General features: G+C 33.7%; 1 protein-coding gene across 2 annotated transcripts in view; it reads right to left on the bottom strand.

Annotated features, from left to right (window-relative positions):
• Positions 1–23102, bottom strand: part of CD2AP (CD2-associated protein) — a 56738-nt gene that overhangs the window by 21730 nt on the left and 11906 nt on the right. For both annotated transcript variants that reach the window (XM_010863047.1, XM_010863049.1), the window contains exons 3-11: positions 19773–19926; positions 13569–13669; positions 12215–12332; positions 9083–9273; positions 6343–6421; positions 5853–5947; positions 5352–5456; positions 3935–3971; positions 2783–2845 (exon numbers count right to left, since the gene is read on the bottom strand). In XM_010863047.1, the coding sequence (XP_010861349.1) occupies positions 2783–2845; positions 3935–3971; positions 5352–5456; positions 5853–5947; positions 6343–6421; positions 9083–9273; positions 12215–12332; positions 13569–13669; positions 19773–19926 (943 nt within the window). The remainder of the gene's footprint in view (positions 1–2782; positions 2846–3934; positions 3972–5351; positions 5457–5852; positions 5948–6342; positions 6422–9082; positions 9274–12214; positions 12333–13568; positions 13670–19772; positions 19927–23102) is intronic.

Genomic DNA, 23102 nt, shown 5'->3' on the forward strand with positions numbered 1-23102 from the left:
TTTTATTCATTTACATAATTACCACTTCTGGCATTCTTCATTACTCTGTGTACATCCAAAATGACAACACAGGATCATTTTCCTTCTGCCAAAAAGAACCTCTTTAAACCGTCCCTGTGTGGTACATACAGGTCTACTGGCAAAGTATTCTCTCAGATTTTATCTCCAAGTTTTAATTTTGCCTCCACTGCCTGAAAAGTAATTTTGCTAGGTAGAGAATTCAAGGTTGTCAGTTATTTTCTTTCAGGCCTTAGGTTTTTCTCTTTATCACTGCTTTTCACAGAACTTATTATGATGTGTCTTGAGGTGATATCCTTTCTGTTTTTTCTGCTTGGAGTTCACTGAGCAGCTTGGATTTGTGGGCTTCAAGTTTCTTTCAAATCTAAAGATTTTTCAACCATTATTTCTTCACATTTTTTTTTCCTGTCCCTTCTCTCTCTCATTTCCTCAGGGACTCCATTCACACATAAGTAAATCCATTTTCTTTCTGCTGCCTGAAAACTGCTTCTAGATAATAAGCTGGGGGTAACTTTAGGGTTTGCCTCATTGGTTTCAGTGATAACTTCTCTCAGTGATAACAGCCCTATGTTACCTGTTGTCCAATGTCTGAAACCACCGTTAAATGTATTTTACGCAGCTTCCTAGTCGTCTAACTCAAGAGGGCAAATTCAGTCCCTGTCACTTCCTCATGAAAAGGATTTTGAAAAAATAAAAGTAATAAAAATGTGTTACCTCCCATTTTGTTTGTAAGATCAACTGATTGATTTCAGGAAATATAGAAAGTCACTAACTTATTTTAACAAAACCCTTACCTACTTGATAAAGGGGACTACAAAAGAAATAAAATAATGAAAATAATTTAGTAACAAACTTCTTACATGTGTATGTATGTGTGTGTGTGTGTGTGTGTGTGTGTATATATATGATTCTATATAACTTTGTATGGTGAGTTTTTCATGTAGGACAGATATTATAACCAAGTACCAAAATAAACTGATCCAAGATGTGGACCTAACAATAGGTATATCACAAGACTAATCAAGAAATATCTTTGCATCTAAATTTAAAAATCTCAAATGTAAAAAAAGGAGGAGGAGAGTTGAGGATATAAAAACTTTCCATGGTAAGCCCAGACCGTGAGAAAGAGATAAAGCTATGAAGGTGTATGACATTCAGAGTCAAGAGTGTGGTTGCTACATTTAGTGAATAAAGTAGAAGATAATACCAAAAATGTCATCTGGGATCATTTCCTAACAACACTAAATACAGACCAGGATGTGGAGCAACAGGAACTCTCATTCATTGTTGGTGGGAATGCAAAATGGTGCAGACGCCACAAAAGACAATTTAACAATTTCTTACAAAACTAAACATGCTCTTACCATATGAACAAGCAATTACACCCCATGGTATTTACCCAGTTGAACTGAAAACTTATGGACACACAAAAAGATGGCACAAGTTTTAAAGCAGCATTGTTCATAACTGCCAAAACCTGAAACCAACTTCAGTAGGTGAATGGATAAACTGTGGTACATCCAGACACTGGAATATTAATCAACACTGAAAAGAATTGAGCTATTAAGCCATGAAAGGACATCGATAAACCCTAAATGAATATTACAAAGTGAAGACAATGTGAAAAAGCTATGTAGTGTATGAGTCCAACTATATGACATTTTGAAAACCACAAAACTAGGGAGAAAATTAACAGATGGGCAGCCTCAGGGGTTGGAGGAAGGGAGGGATGAAAAGCACAGAACACAGGAATTTTCGAGAGGTAAGAGACTATTCTGTCTGACAGCACAGTTATACATTTGTCCAAACTCATAAGCTGTCCAATGCCAGAGGTGACCCCCCAGTGTAAACCATGGACTTTGGCCGATGCTGTGAGTGGAGGTGCACTGCCTGTAACAAGTGAACCACTGTGGGGTGCACTGATGGAGGGGAAGGCCGTGCATGCCTAGGGCAGGGAGGATGCGGGAACTCTGTGCTTTCTGCTCAACTCTGCTGTGGTTCTGAAACTTCTAAATAAATTAAAAAAAAAAAAAAAAACTTTAAAAAATTAATCTGGTAACAATGTGAAATAGAAGCCAGACTAGGGACTGAAATAAGAGAAATCATTAAGAGAATACATTAACACTTTAAGCAAGAGACAAGAACAGGAAGGAGAATCAACACTGGCAGTAGATACAAAGTATTCTGCAACAGTGACAAGTCTTTGCAAGTGTCTATAACCTACTCTACTAGATACACCACTGCAGATCTTGTGTACAAGAAGCAGGTATTAACAGTAACAAAACATGTGACGTTTTCAAACAAAATACATATTTTGGAATACCTTTCCAAGTTTACATGATAAATATACACAGTGAAAATCAAACAATACATAATAAATCACTTCCATGTTTTAGGTTAAGACCTCACTCTTATACCTAAGAAAAAAATTTTTAATATATTTCAACTGGGACACTATGAAAATAATAAGTATAACTGTTTAATATTTGGTTTTCTCACACATTATTAGAAATAACTGATTAAATGCTATATCCTTACTGAAGTGATGGTATAACTTTCTCATGAATGTAAATTGGCATCAGTTTGAATAAAATCTTAATTTCCTATTGATCTGCACAAACTCCTTCCAGAAAACTCCAAGAATTTCATAATACATAATGAACACTTGTTAAAAATCAGTGTCAGTGACTCAATGTGGAGATACATTTTTCTCTACACTGATAAATAATAATTATTTTTCTGATACTGGAAGAAATCACCTCACCTTTTTCCTCATGCTTTGTGGGAAAATACTTCTTCTCGGTACCTACCAGCTCAGGCTTTGAAACTAAAAGGGGGAATAAAGTTAATACTTAAAAAAAAAGATAGTTTTAGAGCACAAAGATAATTATACTACTAAAAGCAAAAGTTAAAAAAATAATGTAAGATGAAAACACGGTTTACCAGAATGAGCAGTACACTGCAATCACTCTGTATCTGACCCTGAACCTGCCACTGTCCCCTTGAGTAAGGGACAGCACTATGGCTGAGCTCCTACTCTATCAAGGGAAGGCGTTCACATCCTCTGCAACACCACTGCTCAGGAGAACTTCCTGTACTGATGGAAATACTCTGTTTTTGTATGGTCCAATACTGACCACTGACTGAGACCTGAAATGCTGCTACTGCAACTATGGAATTAACTTTTACATTTTATTTAATTTTAATTAATTTTAAAAGCCCAGTATGACTAGTGGTTAAAAACTCTCCAATGCCAGCTTCTATCGAAAATTACCTTTAAGGTATCCTTGCTCTGAGATAAGGTTAGCAAACACAAAGCTGAAATTATGGAGGAGGGAAGGACTTGTGTTACTCAAAAAAAAAGCAAATCTTTCAAGGAAAAAAAAACTGGACTGCACATCTTAAAAATCAGAAATTATGGGTTAGAATTTAAAAAAGTAGAGTCAGATTATAAAATAACTCTGGAAAACACTTCTAGGTACTCATCATTTATGCAACTGTTTAAAAAGGAAAAACAAAACTCTTCCAGATTGCTTAAGCATTATCACACTCTTTGAAGAATATATAAATAAATCAGTACTTGTTTGTGACACTGAAAAATGGATTGCATCTGAAAACTTATCAGCTAGGTAAATATTTAAGATTTAAGCTTAGTCAATTTTCTTAACTCAAAATGTCATAAAATATCCAAATTATTTTCAAAATCCCAATTTTATATGGTTTATACTTTTAAAAAATACTGACATATTAATACACATGAACACTCAATTTTCATAGATTTTAAAAAATTATATATAGTGTCATAGCATTTAATTTTTGCTACCAAAAATAAATGATTTACAGAAGACCCAATTTCATCATTTTAGAACTTAAAACTATAAAAAACAGAAAACTGAATAATCTGTTTCTTACTTACTTGGACCCTTAGCAGGTGGTGGTGGTTTCTTTGGTTTCTATTAAAATAATAATTGTGAAAACAGTAAAACACTTACATATTAAATATTTATAGTTAAATTCTGATCATAAATAATCTAAGTTACATAAATACCTCTCCTTACCCCATCCCTGCTAGAAATTATAAAATGGTAAGATTCAAGCAACTCCACAAAAGATTACAGACAAAAAACTTATCCTATTAGAACAAATGCCTCTTTGATCAAAATTCAAATATTTCAAAAATTATCACTGACTTAGATGAATTTAAAAAAGCTTAATGATGAGCAGAAACATTCTTCTTTATCTCTCCTATTTTAAGATTCCTATGCACCATTTTACCTCTCTTTACCTGGCAGGGAAAGAAAGATACTTTATTTTAAAAGAAGAGGAATACCTAATAAATACAGAGAGCTTTCACTTTTGATTATTCAGGACTCTCAAAAAGAACAAAAAGGCAAAGGTCTATTTTTTAATTTATTAAAATTCTCTTGGGTTTAGAAGCATTCATTCATTTTTGCCTTAAAAAACTTGAAACACATTTCTAAGTTTGTGAATTTGGTTTTTGCAAATTAAAAATAACTGATAATCAATACTCCATGAACATCTAATAAAAGCCAAAAAAAGAAAATGAGCTCATTAACAAGAGTATAAAGTGTGTAAAAATAAAGCACACCTGAAGCCTGTTGAATTAATAATGAATGAAATTTAGCAAAGGAAGAATCTCAGACAGTGTAAGCTTTCATACATTATCCTTTTGTAATTTACTTTAAATAAAAGACTGCAAAGGTTAGAGATTTCTGCACTGGCTTAAATTAAATATGGCTTACTGCCTTGCTGGGGTTTGCCAGCTCTCTGTGTAAATCTTTTCCTCTTGTTTAAAAATTCATTAATCCTTCCATAGGCGAAAAAGAGGGATCAAACTGTATAAAACTAAAAGATCATTGACTCAGTCTCACATTATTCATTGTGAGAAGTGAGATCAATACATTAAATCCTGTAAGGAGGCTAAATAAAGCCTTCTCACTGTCCCAGAAATGCAGTGACAGAGTAACAGTAACCAACAGTACCTTAAAATAAAAATTTTCCACAAAATTAAATATAATGACTTACAGTCAAGTGCTAACTTGTCTGAATAGTACAGCCAGTCTTTTTTCTTTTAATCATAATAAAGTAATAAAGTCTAAGTTAATTTTTAGTCAAAGGAAAAGAAAAACAGGAACAAAACACAGAAGTGATACACTGTTTTGTTTCACCATAATTCAAATAATTTTTACCTGATTATATAAATCTGAAATTCCTGGAAAACTACTCAGTAACTATGTAAAAACTTGTTTTTTTAAGAAACACTGGTAAAAGGTTTTTTAACTTATCATCATCACTAAAAAAGAAAAGCTTACAGGAAAGTCCTTATCCAGTTCATTTATCTGAACAGCAAAATTGTCTGGAAATACTCCTTCTTTACCATTCAGTTCACCCTTCCACCAGCCAGTTTCTCCAGTCTCCTAAACCGCAAAATGAAGAATAAAAATAATGGTTATGTCTAAATAAGAAAAAAAGTTAGCAACAAAATAAGAAAACACTGAATTCCATTATTTTTATAAAGAAAAAATAAAGACCTAAAGCAGACTTTGAGATCCTACTAAAAAAATATATTTCCCCACAATATGAGGGTAAAAATAATTTCCAATACATCAGTTATAACAATAGACAATAAACATTTGCTTAAAAAAAACCTTTCTGCTCACTTACTATATGCCAGGTTCTCAGGTCACAACAATAAATATGACAAAGTCCCAGGTCTTTCACAGTTTACCTTCTAGTGTGAATGCAAGACTACTGAAAAAATATTTCTATGAATACATTAAGTTACTCACTGAAAAACTTGCGAAGTGTCTTACCTTACTTATCAACTGTATTATCTCCCCCTCTTTAAAAGTCAGTTCATCTTCATTAGTACCTTCATAGGCAAACAGCGTTCTACAGTATTCCTTAGCTAAAATGAAAAACGCAAATAAAGTTTACATATAAATTACTTCTTTCAACAAATACTTATTAAGCCTCCATTTTGTCTTAAGAAATGAATACTAGAAGCTTTTAGAGATGGTTTCAATAATTTTAGCCAATTTACTTCATGCTGAATTAAATAACAAATTTCATTAATCATTCATTCAAACAGTTACTATGTGCCTACCTGTTCCACGCACAGTTCTAACTGTACTGGATATATCAATGAATAAAACCTCCAAAAATCTCTGACCTCATGACGTTCACATCTAGGAGGATTTAATACTCTGATGAAGTAGTACAATGTAACAAGTGTCTTCAACAAATCTAATAATATATTTGAGCATGCTTCACTCAACATGAACATTTCATTAAAAAACTTACCTTTAAGTTTACCTTCAGTGTCTGTTTTTGTTATCTCCACACTCTGAGTTTTGGATCCTAGTGACGGTGTGATTAAAGGCTAGAATAGAAAGGACAGTATCGTCTACTTTAAGTTATAACAAAGCTAATAAGGTTAAACAAAATTTCCATTAACAATTATCTAGCTTTCCCTAACAGTACTTATAGCCAGATTAGTAATATAACTGAAAACTCTGCCATGAAAATGATAAATATCTGAAAAGCTATTTAAATGATAGTCTAGAACTTCTAGTTTTAAAATGCTGTCTTAAGGATAACAAACATACTCTGATACCCAAAATACTATGATTTTAGAACCTCCAAAACAAATAAAAACAGCATTTGAAAATGTACCATGTACCAATCTCTAAGCTAATAAGCACTTTACACGCCTTGCAATTTAATCCTCAGAACAATCAGAATAAAGTAGGCACTATCAGTCACCCTTTTTATAAGTTAGAAAGCAGTTAAATAACTTGACTACAATAAAAATAATTTAGCAGTGCAGCCCAGATTTGAACCTTCAAAATTCAACTCCAGAAGGAGGGCTCTTAAACGACAGAACTGAACTCCCTTACCATCAGAGAAGAAAAGAAAGTCTTTATACTTACTTCAATGCTGCTATCAGAATGAAAACATTTAGGTAATGTTACAACCCTTGTAACTATATAGTCTAGTGGACAATTTTCCATTGTAATCAACTACAGTAAGCCTTTCATCATGTCTTAGTGTTTCCTTAAGTTCTCTCCTCAGAAGTAACACTACATTTGACCTTAGATTTCATTAGTTAAAAATCTGAGCATACTGCTAACTGGTAATATCATTGTACATTCTATTTATCTTTTAAAATACTCACTTTAATTTCTCCTAACTTTTCTCCATTATATCTTCCAATCTGGTGTTGCCTACAAACACACATGCGCTCCCTACTTTATCAATTCCTAGGTCAGTGATCAAATCAAGTCTTGGAAGGCCATCTTACATGGTAATCCTGAGAATACCCTCACTTACAACAACTCTTTACTGAACATTATCAATGGCAAAGGAGGGGCTTCCTTGGTGGTTCACTGTTGAAGAATTCGCCTGCCAATGCAGGGGATACGGGTTCAATCCCTGGTCCGGGAAGATCCCACATGCCATGGAGCAACTAAGCCCGTGCACCACAACGACGGAGCCCACGTGTTCTAACTTCTGAAGCCTGCGCTCCTCAAGCCTGTGCTCTGCAACAAGAGAAGCCACCACAACGAGAAGCCTGTGCACCACAACTAGAGAGCAGCCCCTGTTCACCCCCAGTAGCAAAAAGCCCACACATCAATGAAGACCTAGCATAGCCAGAAATTTTAAAAAAATGGCAAAGAAAAGATTACCAGTGTAATCAATCATCAATCAATCAATAATCATCCTAGCATAGCCAGAAATTAAAAAAAAAAGGCAAAGAAAAGATTACCAGTGTAATCAATAATCAATCAATAATCATCCTAGCATAGCCAGAAATTTAAAAAAAAAAAGGCAAAGAAAAGATTACCAGTGTAATCAACAATCAGATAAAGTTATTCAACATAACCATAAGCTTTAGAGTTAAAAAGGGACCCCAGATCATCTAGCCTAATATCCCTCATAATACAGACAGTGCTTCTAGACATTCCTAGCTGTTACAGGACTATATAGCACCATCCCAAAAAGAATTCTAATCTGTACCTTTAAAACCAAGAATGAATTAGGCCCATAATCCTAATGTCAGACAGTCACACAGCTAGGAGAGGGCAGAGGAGAAAGTGTAAGCTCTCTTTCCAGAACCTAACTTATTATTATATAGGAAAATATGTAACAGGCTGGGAAAGGAAGGAAAAAAAAAAGTTGAAACTAACCATTTTAGGAGAAAACTTCAGAATATATTTCACCAACCAAAACAGTCTTAATAGTGAAATGTAACTAAAAAAGACAAGTAAACACTAAAACATTTTCAAATATTATGAGTTAAATAAGACACAACAAAGGAGAACCAGAAGGGAAACAATACTTTAAAAGTCAAGGGACAAGCCTCCTGAAGTTAAGTACTCAAACTAATCTCCAAGGTGTTAACACCAGAAACAAGACCTGAAGTAAACATCCTAAAGACTGTAGCTATTTCCCCCCCAAAGGAAAAATTTAATGATTTATTTTAAAATCTCTTAATAGATGGTACATTCTCTTTATTTCACAATGCCAGTGAAATGCTAGTAAAAAATAAAGTTCTCCATACATCTAGGGCTAATGATTAGTAGATTTCACCACTATTAACAATCCAAAAAAAAAAAAACAATCCAGAGAAAAATTAAGCAAGGCCTAACTTAACTTAATATCTCACTGTGAATTCATTTTAAAATGGCCCATTTAAGGGCTACTTCAAACTGAAAGGCAAAACATAATTTTAGCTTTAAAAGGAAAACAAAAATGTATTTGCTTTTATATTTTTACATTATAATAACAAAAACTTAAAAATTTCCACTAAGAAAAATTTGTGTTAAATTTACCCCCCATCCAATTTTATAAGAATCAAATGTAAACATTAAAGGAAGTCACTTAAGCTTAAAAAGTTTCTCACAGTTTCTCATTCATAACCTATCACCAGCAATCTCAAAAAAAAAAAAGGAAGCAGAATTGCAAACTAATTGTGACATTTTTAAAACTGCTTAATGAGAGAATGAAGGGGGTTAATCTAAGGAAAGCACATCACTACTACCTTCTCTGGTTTTTTCTCCTCTGTTTCACTACTGGATGTTCTTGTTCTCAGTTTCACAGAGCCTTCTTTAAAAATATCTCCAAATCCAATTCCTCGGATTTTCTTTGGCTGGGTAACTGATCCAGGTGCAGTTTCAGTCCCGTTCCCCAGAGAGAAGGGTAAAGGTGAGGTAGGCCCAGTCAGAGCAGTTTCTGAAAGGATAACTCGTTGTTAAAGAATGACACCTAAAATCACAAAAGCCTTGACATTCCACTTCCACAGGATTTATATCCTATACCTCCTAATGAAAAAATGGTAGAATAAAAATAAAATTGCTGAGTAGTAAAACTATCCTAAGCACTTTATACTGATTTTTTTTTCCTATATTTAAGAACAATTTTAGGTATTTCTAATTCATAAAAGGCCAATCAGAAATGCAGGAAATCACAGTATATCAGTTTCTTAAGAAGAGTACGTCAAAATTTACAGCTCCTTTACAAAGATGACACAAGACATAAACGGTAAACGTGCACGATATGCTCAGTGAGCATTCAATGTACTGAACGAACAAATACATCAATGCTGACTTAGTTAAATAATAATGTTTATATTTAGAATTTCCCTTTACTCACTTCCATTTTTAAATTTCAGATTTGGGAATACACTGGATCCATGGGAAATGCCATCAAACCCATATACCACTGCTCATATTTCTCACAGGGGTGAAAGTACATGAAAAGACAGTTTTACAGGCAAGGCAAAAGGACACTCTAAACAACAAAGGCTAAGAATATTCGACAAAATGAAAGGGCAGTCACTTTATTATAAAAACTGAAATATAACACTTCCCTAGAAAAGCAAAGCTTTTCCTGAAATTGACTACTAAAAAGATATTAATCTTGAGGTTTTTATATAGAAACCACTAAGTAATAGAATAGATTATAAATTTACCATGTTCCTATTAAAAAATATAAAAAGGGGCTTTCTTATACCTTTTATTCCACAGTTCTTCAATGAAAACAGAGGGCATGAAAATAAATTATTCATAAAAGCTCAGGTAATACTGTCTACCTACTGTCTAGAGTCAGAATTATCTTCTTAGCAGTAATAGCCAGAGTTTAACTGGTCAAACCACAACACATCCCATATACTTCATTCTATCTATTAAAAGAAGGAGTGTAAGAAGAAGCTATGTAAAATAAATGCAGTGGATATGGCATTCCAATACTACAAACAAAACAAAAAAAAACATTTTATAATGTACAGTTGGTAATTCCTGTAACAGTTATCTGAAATAGATGCTATTTTACTGACTGAAGAAGACTGTCAAAACATCAGTTAACACAGAAGATGTTATATTTCATTCTCTAAGACCCAATGTGTAAGATACCAAATGCTTAAATTAAAACTCAAAGGACATCATGTCTTCAGTAAAGTTCTAAAGATCCTATAAAGTGCTCACTTCTTGGTACTTACATCAATATGCAAAATCTTTCTGCCTGAAAATTTGAGTTTTAAAAAAAGGGAAATTACAGTGTACTTCAACCACTGACTTCCCACCCCATAATCACAAAGCTCCACATTTAGAATGCACTGTTATTGTAAAGGGGTTAAGCAAGCAAGGAAGTACATTTTTAACAGATATGATTCTGCAAGGTTACTAAAATTCAAATAAGGCTGAATAGTGCAAGGAAATGCCCAAAGTATTATAATTATGAAGTAATGAACTACATCCAAATTTAAATTCGATTTTCTTTTGCTACTGATCCCTTATGGACTTTGAATTTCATACAATATTTTAAGGGCTCAGTTTATATGGCATCATAAAGACTATTTCACTACACACTTTAATTCACACTAAATTCTTTTTTTTTTTTCACACTAAATTCTAACATTAAAAATAAACATCAATAGATACAATATCTATGACACTTAATACCAATATGTGCCTGAAGTAATTCAGGGGACAGGGTGCAAAGTAGTAACTGTCCCTCCAACATTCCTATGTTGAAATCCTAGCTCCCCAAATGAAGAGGTGGGCCTTCAGAGAGGTGATTAGGTCATGAGGGCAGAGCCCTCACGAATGCGATTAGTGCCTTACAAAGAGGCTCCAGACAGCTCCCCTGCCTCTTCCAACTTGTGAGGACAAAGTGAGAAGTCAGCAACTATGCACCAGAAAGGAGCCTCGATCTTGGACTTCCCAGTTTCCAGAACTGTGAAAAATAAATCTCTGTTGTTTTGAATGCTACCTAGATTGTGGTATTTTGTTACAGCAGCTCTAATGGACTAAAACAATAGTCTTCGTATCTTGACTCTACACTGTCTTTGAAATAAAAAAGCAATATCAACAACCTTAAGGTTGTATGTCTATACCTCATTTTTATGAATCTATGTAACCGTTATAAAACTGCCAAATAACACAAATGTACAAGTGTGAATTCCTGAACATTTTCACTACATACTTTTCTATAAAGAAAAATATCTACTTATCCCTATGCCACCACTTATGAATTTAATATCTCTTAAAAAAAAAAATCTCTCCTAAATCCCTCAGCAGTTCACAGATGCAATTCCAAGTTTGGGGATAAAGCTTTTTTGATTATACTTTTGAATGGTCTCTAAATGACAAGGTCACAAAATAATTAAATTACATTCTGGCTGCACATGGAAAACAAACTCTATTAAGTGATACAGAAGATCAGAGGAAGAGTCTTTTAAACTCCTAATATTTCAGAAGTAGGCCGTTTGCAAACTCTGATCACAACTGTATATAAGTAGACCTTCAGTGGGAAGAAATCAGGTAACATAAGCAGTATCGTTTCATAATAAGGGTAGTATAAGTTTACTTTGGGTTGAAGCAGACATCAGAAAGAAAAATAGTAAATTACCTAGAAGGGAATAGCTACCCACTTTTGCCTGGAGAACCCCATGGACAGAGGAGCCTGGCGGGTACAGTCCATGGGGTTGCAAAGAGTCAGACACGACTGAGCGACTAACATTTTCACTTTAAGTCCTTGTCATAAATTGCTTTTTTTAAAAGTAGATAAACTAAAGCTCATAGTTCAAAAAGACGAGAGACTAAAAATATACAAAATGAACACTAGTCATATACAAAATTTGTTTAAATCTATTCAAATTTTTAAAATAGTCTACCTGAATCTTCCTGGGCTTCATGAGTGTCATCATCTGTTACCTCTAATTCTTTCACAAAATTGGAGGGAAACAGTCCCAACTTGTTGTTCAGGGTTCCACTCCACCAGCCTTCTTCTACCTGAAAGAGTTCACAACTCAAAAATAATAATAGTTTCTCTTAAGTTTTCACTTCCCCCACAGAAAAATTGAGCTACAGAAATGAACAGGCACAAAGTTAGTGGTGCAAAATAATCCCTTTAAATCTATAAGAAAAAACAAAAGGGAAAAAAATTTTTAAGTAGATTAAATCTACGTGGATTGAATTACTCATACACGGATTAATCAATAGCACTCTGCAACCCTTCCACAATGAGATCTTATTAATAAATCACAGAACAGAAACATGCCATCCAATCTGAATTCTGGACACACATAACTAACAAACCTAACAAAACAGTGTTCTCTGCCACAAAATTTGGAATGCTGTGTCCTGCAGCAACAGGAGGTAAGCCAGTCCCTTATCTTGTGTGAGTCCATCTCATTCGTAAAATGGGGATAAAAATTCCTATCTCCTTAGGTTGTTCAGAAACTTAAATGAAATAATAAGTTTGAAACACTCAGAATGGTGCGTCAGGCATAATATGAGCTTGATGAACACTGTTATTATTGCCACCTGGTAGCAATAAACCAGAACTGCCTTTTATAAACACATTGGAATTTAACAAAAACTAGCGATAAATTACACGTTATCAAACAAAATCAGCTGCGGTGGCAATACTTGATATCAAAATATATACTCTGAAAATGGCATCTTTAGCTGCTAAATAACACTTTGATATTCCTTTAATGATAAAAGTAGATATATGAAAAACTATTTTTGAAATATTTTAAAATCTTATTCTAAGATATTAAAATGAGGCAAAGTGTTTTGGGGTTAATATTTGAATGTGATAATTCAAACAAAACAAAGCTTTTACATTCTGCTTGCAAACATCTCTGCTGTGCAAAAGGTAAAAATCCTTCTGTTTTTATGGCTTGTGTCTAAAGTGAATTCAGAATCAAAGAAAGGTTTATATGCTCAGCTACTTAGATTACATCAATTTTAGCTTAAAAAAAAAGAGCTTATTTTATTTTTAAAGTCAAAGATACAAATTCGGTACACAAATATTAGGCATAGCAAGGATGAATAAAGCTTTATTTCTACAATTAAACAACCTTCCTTTAGGTCATTAAAGATCCACTTTAAAATCTGTATCTTAAAAAAAAAAAACTGACAAAATAAATTTTAAAAATTAGTATTCTTACAAAGCATTTTTCTAATATCCAGAGCATTAATTCTAATTGCTGCTTTATCTCTAACATGTGTTTTCCTTACCTCTTCACTAATATCAATAATATCTCCCACTTTAAGCTCCAGTTCATCCTCATTTTGTGGAATGTATTCAAAGAGAACTTTACACTGACGCTTCTTGGTCTCTAAAGGAAGTCACATAAAAAAATTAAGAAAGACCTTTAAAACAAACAGTAGCAGCTTTATTTACACACCATGTTTACTGTCACAGGATTTGTATGTATGAATGAAAACCGAACACGGACGCATTCTCAACAGCACCGTTATCTGTGCCATCTGGCTTTCCACCTGGCTCCCCACCCTAGAAGCGCTTCCTTCTCCTAAAATGAATTCAAGCCAACTGCAAATAAGGTAGCTCTCAGAAATGAAATCAGATCCAACTGATTATACAAAAGTAAAATTTCCACTGCCAATTTGCAAACTAGAAACACAGACTTTAGACACTATTGGCATAACAAATTTATCACAGACACGTCCTTCGAACCAGTGATTTTCAGACTGCTTCTTGATCAAAATCTAGGAATACTTTAAGGCACTAAGTCAAGAGTATCTGTGTTTAAAAAAAAAAGATACAATGCACAAATCTAAAATGTATTTTATCTTATTTAATAATTTTTCTGACAAAAACACAAGTGAAGACAAAAATAATTTCACTGTAGCGTTTTAAACAAGCTTCATTTATTCAGAAAAGTAATGATTATATAATGTAGGACTTCAAAAGATGTAACTTGATTCTTTTTAATGAATATCAGTATCTTTTTAAATAATTTAAAGTTAATAAAGAGTATTAATTAGCTCCTCTGCCCCTAAGCATATGTCAATTAACTTCAAACAACCTAGTGATATTTTAATCAAAAGCTTTGTTTTTGTCTTGTCTTTCACACTAACATAATTCTCCAGTTTTTTTTCCAAGATAGTATGCAAAATTATTTGCAAAGGAACTTCTCATTTTTAAAAGGAAAATCCACATTGGATAAAAATATCTAAATAGCCCCTACCATTGCCACAAAATGTGAGTCATTTATTTAAAAAAGAAAATTTTTTTTGTATGATTCTGTATTTTTATACAGCTTACTCTTCAGTTAGAATGACTGCCTATAATGAACTTTTCTATTAGTTGGCAACACAAGTTAAGCAATTTGGAGATTCTTCACATTTCAAATGGCACATACAATGTCTACCCATACATACTGGTCAATAAATATTTACTGAATTTCTAAAATGTATCAGAACCTTTGCTAAGCACAAAAGGAAAGAAATTAAAGAGTAAAACTGTCAATAAAAGGATATGTAGCATTCAGTCGATTTTTTTAACTAGTATTTTCTTAACGTAAGTAACCTCCATACAGCTTTTTAGAACTACAGAGAAATTAATGATAAAGTATTTCTTTAAATCAGTGTTTTATAAGTAAAGCTATTAATAAGAAAGCAAATAAAGAAGTGTAACAACAAAGGCAGTGACAAATTTTTATGTACCAATATTACTCCAAGTCCTTCATAAATACTTCCCACACAAAAGAGCATAAAAACTTGCTAAGACATATTTTATCAAGGAGAAACAGGAACTCCTTCCCACTGTATCAGGCTGCTTTCTTCACAGATTAGACTGCTTTACCATAACTCATGTACCCTAGTCATGTTGGATCCTTATTCTCTGAAAATACCATGGACCTGCTTATCTTTATGGGTCTTTCAAAGGCTGCAATTCTAACTGCAATGCCATACTCTCCAATTTTTATGTGAATGATATGTCCTACATAAAGAAGAGCTTAATGACACTTTATTTGATGACTTGGGTACAGAATTGCCCTTTCATTTGAATCTGAACTGCACATTATGTATATTTCTAGTCATCAAGCAAAGAGCCAACTCATTGGAAAAGATCCTGATGCTGGGAAAGATTGAAAGCAAAAGGAGAAAAGGGCAGAAGAGGGTGGTTAGATGGCATCACCAACTCAATGGACATGAATCTAAACAAACTCTGGGAAAGAGTGAAAGATGGGGCAGCCTGGCGCGCTGCAGTTCACGGGATGGCAAAGAGTCAGACGTGACTTAGTGACTGCACAACAACAACAAGTACGGTTCTTAATAGTATAAAATACTGCAATGACAAGTACAGACATTTACAGAGCATTTCTTATAATATTTACTTAACATGTTAATACTTTGAAAACCCTATAAGGTAATTATTACTATCATCCTTGTGTTAGAGTAACTTGGCATTTTCCTCTGTTAAATTGTGAGTTTTGAATCATTATCCATATCTAGTTTTTATTTGGCAGATTTGACTGTCCACATTAACACTGCTCTTATGGTCTTCATACCCACAGGTATTACAATATTCATCACATGAATGTCAAATAATTTCAGAAAAACCTTTTCGAAATATTTTTTATTTTCAAATGTAAGTCATCACAAATGGGAAGTATTTCATGGTTCTTAAAAAAAAGATCTAAATATTTAGATCAAACAGAGTTCTTAAGTACTTCTTATATTATTTCTCATTTAAGAACACTTAATTTTTTCCATCAAATGCTAAAATGAAGAGCATATCATACTCAGAAGTTAGAAGCCTGAATGCCAAAATTTCAGCGATAGCAACAGAAAGATTTTTTTTTAATTTTATGTTTAAACTTTACATAATTGTATTAGTTTTGCCAAATATCAAAATGAATCCGCCACAGGTATACATGTGTTCCCCATCCTGAACCCTCCTCCCTCCTCCCTCCCCATACCATCCCTCTAGGTCGTCCCAGTGCACTAGCCCCTAGCATCCAGTATCGTGCATTGAACCTGGACTGGCAACTCGTTTCTTACATGATATTTTACATGTTCTGATCCACTTTTAGTTCCATTTAGTTCTGGAAAGTAAATCGTCAAACTTTATTACAGCATTTTCTAATGTAAAAAAAAATTTTTTATCAATTTCTTTCTCCAGTAAGCAAAGGCAGTCATCAAAAGTAAAGAAACATCAAGACTGAGCCATTTGCTACATGGCTGAATTTTTTTAATTTTTTCTTATCCTCAGCAATAAAAAAATCATATTAAGCCAGTAAGTAAAAATTTTAAGCTTCTCAAGATTCTACCTATACTGCTGAGATACACACTTAAGATCATCAAAATCTTAGAAAACATTATCATCATCACTAGCATGAAGAAAAAAACTCATGTACTTAGGGATGAAGTATCATGTCTAACAACATGTCTTCAACAGATATATAAAGCCAATATAACAAAGCAAGCTTAGGTGAAGAATATACCACGTTTAGCACACAATTATTACTTCAACTTCTCGGTAAGACTAAATTTTTCAGAATAAAATAAAAAATCAAAACACCTTACCCCATTCATATGAAAGGTTGCAGCCAGGGAGCAGTCATTTGAATGAGGTTTTATTCCCCTTCTAAGTCAGAATATTTCAATGTCAAAGAGCAGAGCCTGAACTACTAATATGCCCCTTCCTTTTCACATGTATGCTGCAAAGATGTATCATCAGTGACCATACTTTGATGAGATTCAGAAATTTATCTTCTTCAGTACTGACTCAAAATTGGGAGGCATGTTACCAAATGTTATCTGAGAATCAAACACTATGTGGATTATATTCTAGTCAACCAACTTTTAATGTATCATCATTTCTTTCTATACAACTACCAATGATTTATCAATATTAATCTCAATGCATCTTTTGCATTCAAAATAACTAGATGGAAAAAATCACTTCTGTAGCATGAATTCCCACTAATAAGGAATACAATATGCCATGAGTAGATTCATATCTGGTATCAAGGTTTTCCAAATATAAAGTGGAATATCCACTAATATTCCACACTGCACATTATATACAACTGTGATGCTGAAAGACATCAATTCTTTACTCCAAGTAAAAATATTCTACACCATTATATCTGTGCCTGATTTTACAAGGGTCTCAGCAGTGATTCCATTTGTACATGTTTTTGCTATAAAAGAGTAAATTGGTTCTATTCTATAATTTTAGCAACTTTTTACAATCAACTTTGCCCTGGAAAATTTTCTGTGCTCAATCTAAAAATAACTGTCTTACTAAAGAAGATGCTTACTTTACATGCAATAGCAAAAGTTTCAATGGTTTCGTGACCAGACTTTGCAGAAAAAAAAATAAAGCCAACGTTTTTTGGCTTTGGAGAGAAAAACAGCTAACGATTCCAGTCTCCAGGTATCTATCATATTAACTATGTGAACTTTTCCTTGTGGTTGCTTAGTCAAAATTCAGCACACATGCAGATTCACTTGTCTTGGCAGAGATTTGAACTGAACCTTCACAATGCAGTGTTTATCATTATCAACCTTTACAATGGTTTGGGGTTTTTTTATATTAACAGTCTTGATTAAAAGAGTATATACTACTATTTAACATTACAATGAACGACTTTGAATAACCGATCTATTTCATTAACCAAGGAAATGATGCAAACTAACGGTAACAAAAAAAATCTGATTAAAAAAAAATTAGCTGCTTTTCCTGGAAAAGTAATCTGAAAGCAAAAACAACCTGCATCCTGTTTTAAATGTTACTTAGCACACCAAGTGACTAATTTAGTCTTTGCAGCACATGCACTTAAAAACAAGTTATGGAGGAACCTTAGGAAAAAGCCTAAGCCTCTTGGCACCAACTATATAATGGTTTCTCCTTCTTACAAGAAAAATGGACAGTGTTCTCAAAGAAGGTGAAGTTTAGTGTCCTTTCCTATTAGGAGACAAAATAAACCTGAAGTCCTTTGTCTCGCCTCCACTTAAGAAAAAGTGTGTTCCTTTATAGCTCAGTAGAGCTAAAGAAAGTAGTATATATATCTTACAACAGACAGAGATCATAAATAACTATTTTATGGGTCTAAAATTCTCCTTGTGCACAGAAATTCTACGTAGAGATTCATGTATAGCTTGCGGAAATAACTCCGTTATCTATTCCTCAATCTCCAAACAGTTTCAGAGTCCAGGACAACCAGAACTACTAAACAGTCCACCTTCGGGCAGAAGACTGAAGGCAATGTGAGTGATATCTAAATATTGTCTGTACACTGCACTCACTGGGAGAAAAGAACAACAAGTAGTACCTTTTAACTGGTCTGTCTCTGTGTCATGAAACCTGTTCATTTTTATGAAAACCTATTTTTATTTTATGAAAATAATCAAGTGTGATATAATCTAGAAAGTAGAGATTTCCCCTAACTTCACAGACAGTAGCATAGAAAGTAACAGGTTTAAGATATGAGACTATAAAAATCAAAAATAATCTTACATTTATGAAACATATATTAACAAAATTTCTTTATATTTTAGGCTACCTGGTACACAAGGTAGTAACCAGCATCAAACACAAGGGACCCCAATATCAAAGAGACTGGTGTGGGGAGTGGCGAGGGAGGGAGGGGAGGTGGGTTTAAAAAAAAAAGAATGATCGAAGATAATAGTGGATAAATACTCATAAAACTTATTAAATCAAACTGAACACAGTATTCAATCTCTAATGGGGCCTCAGGTTTACTATGTTAAAACACTATCTGCTCCCAGGCTTGAAGTACTTCTTTGAGTAACAGTCTTTCCAAAGACTACGTTTTTGACAACAGCAATATTACTAGTCTTTTTATTTTTTTTAAGCCACTTTTCACCAGCAGTAAAATAAAACTCAAGAGTCTAAATGATCTAAGGTCATAAGACAGATTCAAATAGTGTCTGATTTTAAATGTGGTACTCTCCCTCTATATTAAACTCTTCTTTGGTGTAAACATATTTACACCAAATACTTCAAAGGCACTCTGCTAGGCCAACCACCTTGGAAAACTGAATATCCATGTTCAGATGGCTAACCACTAAAGAAAATGTATTATCAAATGCTTGCATCTATACTGCTTAAGGATGAACAGACATTTTAGCATCCCATTTAATATTTAATAAATAATATTCAAGTAAATTTAAGGCAAAGGATTAACTATCCAACAGAGCCTGTAAGATCAACAAGAATACAAAGCCTTGTATCTCAATTTACAATTCCTATAGAACAGCTCATGCTGGATTTCCAAATGAAGACTGACGACATGGGCCCATAACTAGTAACTGAAGAATAAGTAGGAAGTTTCTGTAGTCTGCTACAAAAGGTTGATTTTTCTTAATACAACTTATGAACAGTTAGTTATAAAACAAACGTCTATTCTGATTTAAATGAAGAAGAAAATATTATTTACATACTCTTCTTAATGGTTTTGGTTTGTGGAAGTGGCTGAATTCCTCCAGGCAGAAGTCCATAGGTGCTTATTCGTTGTACGAGATTTGCTACATTCCCATGCCTTTCCCGCCTGATGGGCAAACTGTCATCCTTGGATTCTGTCTCTTTCTTAATTTCCTACAAAAGGGGAAATCAGCAAATAGGCAAATTAAGCTGTATTTCATTAAATTAAACCCTCAAATGCAAAATACCAAAACCAGGTACATTGATTATTATATAAAACAAAGTATCAACAGTTTGCAACCTTTTTCTCTGCCCACACATATCTAAAGAATATCACACTTTGGTTACAGCTCCAACAAAATGTTATTTATGGACATTAAAATTTCAATTTCATATAATTTTCACATGTGATTAAATACTGCTTCTCATTTCATTTTTTCCAACTATTTATATAACTCTTAGCTGGCATTCTCAGTTCAGTGACACTATAAAAACAGGTGGTATTTAGATTTGGCTCATGGGCTGTTGTCTGATAAACCCTGTTCTAAGTCACAGGTCTAAGAGAAGATAGGTAAATCTTCATGAAAAGAAGTATGAAGTTTTACTGGAAGACATAAAAGAAGACATAGGAAAGAGAAGTCATGCCATGTTCAGATGTTGAAAACTCATTATCATAAAGATAGCATTTTTCCCCTAAAATTGATACAATGCAATTGAATAAATATGTCAGATTTCGGAGAGCAATTAAATAAACTAGTTCTAAATTTGTAGAGAAGAACAAATGACCAAGAACAGCCAAAATACTTCAATGAAAAGAAAGTGAGGGGATTTTTTTTTTTTTTAACTAAGAAATAAAGAAAAACCATACGATACTACGAATCAGAGTGTATTGGCACAAAAACAGACACAGTGATAAATGAAACAAAATCCATAAACAGAAAAACGATTTACAACAGGCAAAAAGGGAGGGAAAATATTAATCTTAAAATAGATGGTGCATGCACTGTTTCACATTTAGGCAGCAGGGAATCAAACTGGATTCCTGCCTCACACATTTAATATTAAAATTAACAGTTTCTGTTCATTAAAAGTAACCAACCACAAGAAAAAAGTAAATCCCTAACCAGAAGGTATTTTTCACAACAAAGAATCTATATCTCCAGGTGTTTATGTCTACTGCAATGTTAACGAGTTGTTACTCTAGCTGGTAGGATTTCAGATTATTATGTTTGATGCTTGCTTTTTTGTGTTTTTTTAACAAGGCATATCATTTTGCAAACAGAAAATTTTTTCATTTTGGAATATCTGTTAAATGATGAGAAACTGTGAAAACTATTAAAGTATAAATCATAGAAGACACACAAAATATTTCACACTGTAGTGACTGCTTCATTTTTACTAGTAATGTATGTAAGGAAAACAACTTCAATTTGCTACTAATAATAAATGACACACCATATGAAAACTTCAGTTTTCAGATCACAGTAAGTATTTTTCAAACTAATAAAAATATGAAATCTATGTAAAAACTAGTAGCTATAACCTCAACATGCCAAAGAGTACTAATTTTGGATTCTCCTGAACATCTCATGAGCTACCTACATTTTAAAAAGATAAATATCGTATCTCTGAAAGCTATTGTTGCCTCTCTGGTACAAGAGACCAAGAACCTGGCTTGATATTCAAATCTTATTCCTCTAGGAAAATAATTCCAATTTGACCCAATGTGAGACAGGAGACAGATATCCTGGGTTTAAATCTTCATTCTATCCTGTTCATAGGCTAAATAGATATTTGTGTTATCTTTTAACAAAAATTAACCATATAAACAGGTATGATATACAAGACAATGACAATGTCTACCACTTCTAAAAATATAAATTTACAACATACTGCTCAAGATCTAGAAACATTTTGAGGACCTTCAATACTCACTGAGAAATCAAACCCATGAATATTAGATATAATATATCTTCTGAAGACAAAAGACACGAAGAGAGGAGGAAAGCAAAACAAAAAAAATATACAATCTACAGTAATATGGAAAACTCAGGTTTATAGCCTTCCACATACACAGTGCCAACTAAGCCATTATCAAAAGTACCAAGTGACTTTAGGGTCTAAGCAAAATTACAAATAAGGTAAGGTCCACTTTAGGCTCCACCCTGCTCCATCTCTGGAACCTCTTCCTGTTACAAATTACTACCACCAGATACACACACACACACACTCTCTCTCTCTGTCTCTCTCCAATCTCTCTCCCCTTTCTCTCCCCCTTCTCTCTCCCTCTCTCTCTCTACTCTAGTCCCTCATTCCTGGACACATAGTGCCTCAAAATTATTCTTTGGCTATCATCTTAAATAGTAATTTTATAGAGCACCTATGAAGGGTCAGTAAGGCTTCTACTGTTTCTTCCTTCTGCCCTTTATTTTGATGCTGTGAAAAGCGCTGCACTCAACATGCCAGCAAATTTGGAAAACTCAGTAGTGGCCACAAGACTGGAAAAGGTCAGTTTTCATTCCAATCCCAAAGAAAGGCAATGTCAATGAATGCTCAAACTACTGTACAACTGCACTCATCTCACATGCTAGCAAAGTAATGCTCAAAATTCTCCAAGCCAGGCTTCAACAATACATGAACCGTGAACTTCCAGATGTTCAAGCTGGATTTAGAAAAGACAGAGGAACCAGAGATCAGATTACCAACATCCACTGGATCATCAAAAAAGCAAGACAGTTCCAGAAAAACATCTACTTCTGCTTTATTGACTATGCTAAAGCCTTTGACTGTGTGGATCACAACAAACTGTGGAAAATGCTTTAAGAGATGGGAATACCAGACCACCTTACCTGCCTCCTGAGAAATCTGTATGCCAGTCAAGAAGCAACAGTTAGAACTGGACATGGAACAACAGACTGGTTCAAAATCAGGAAAGGAATACGTCAAGGCTGTATATCATCACCCTGCTTATTTAACTTATATGCAGAGTACATCAGAGAAATGCTGGACTGGATGAAGCACAAGCTGGAATCAAGATTGCCAGGAGAAATATTAGTAACCTCAGATATGCAGATGACACCATCCTTATGGCAGAAAGTGAAGAGGAGCTAAAGAGCCTCCTGATAAGCGTGAAAGATGAGAGTGAAAAAGCTAACTTAAAACTCAGCATTCAGAAAACTAAGATCATGGAATCTGGTCCCATCACTTCATGGTAAATAGATAGGGAAACAGTGGAAACAATGACAGACTTTATTTTGGGGGGCTCCAAAATTATTGCAGATGGTGACTGCAGCCACAAAATTAAAAGACACTTGCTCCTTGAAAGAAAAGCTATGACAAACCTAGACAGC

The sequence above is a fragment of the Bison bison genome, unplaced genomic scaffold, assembly GCF_000754665.1.
Source record: "Bison bison bison isolate TAMUID 2011002044 unplaced genomic scaffold, Bison_UMD1.0 scf7180017864487, whole genome shotgun sequence".
Taxonomy (NCBI): domain Eukaryota; kingdom Metazoa; phylum Chordata; class Mammalia; order Artiodactyla; family Bovidae; genus Bison; species Bison bison.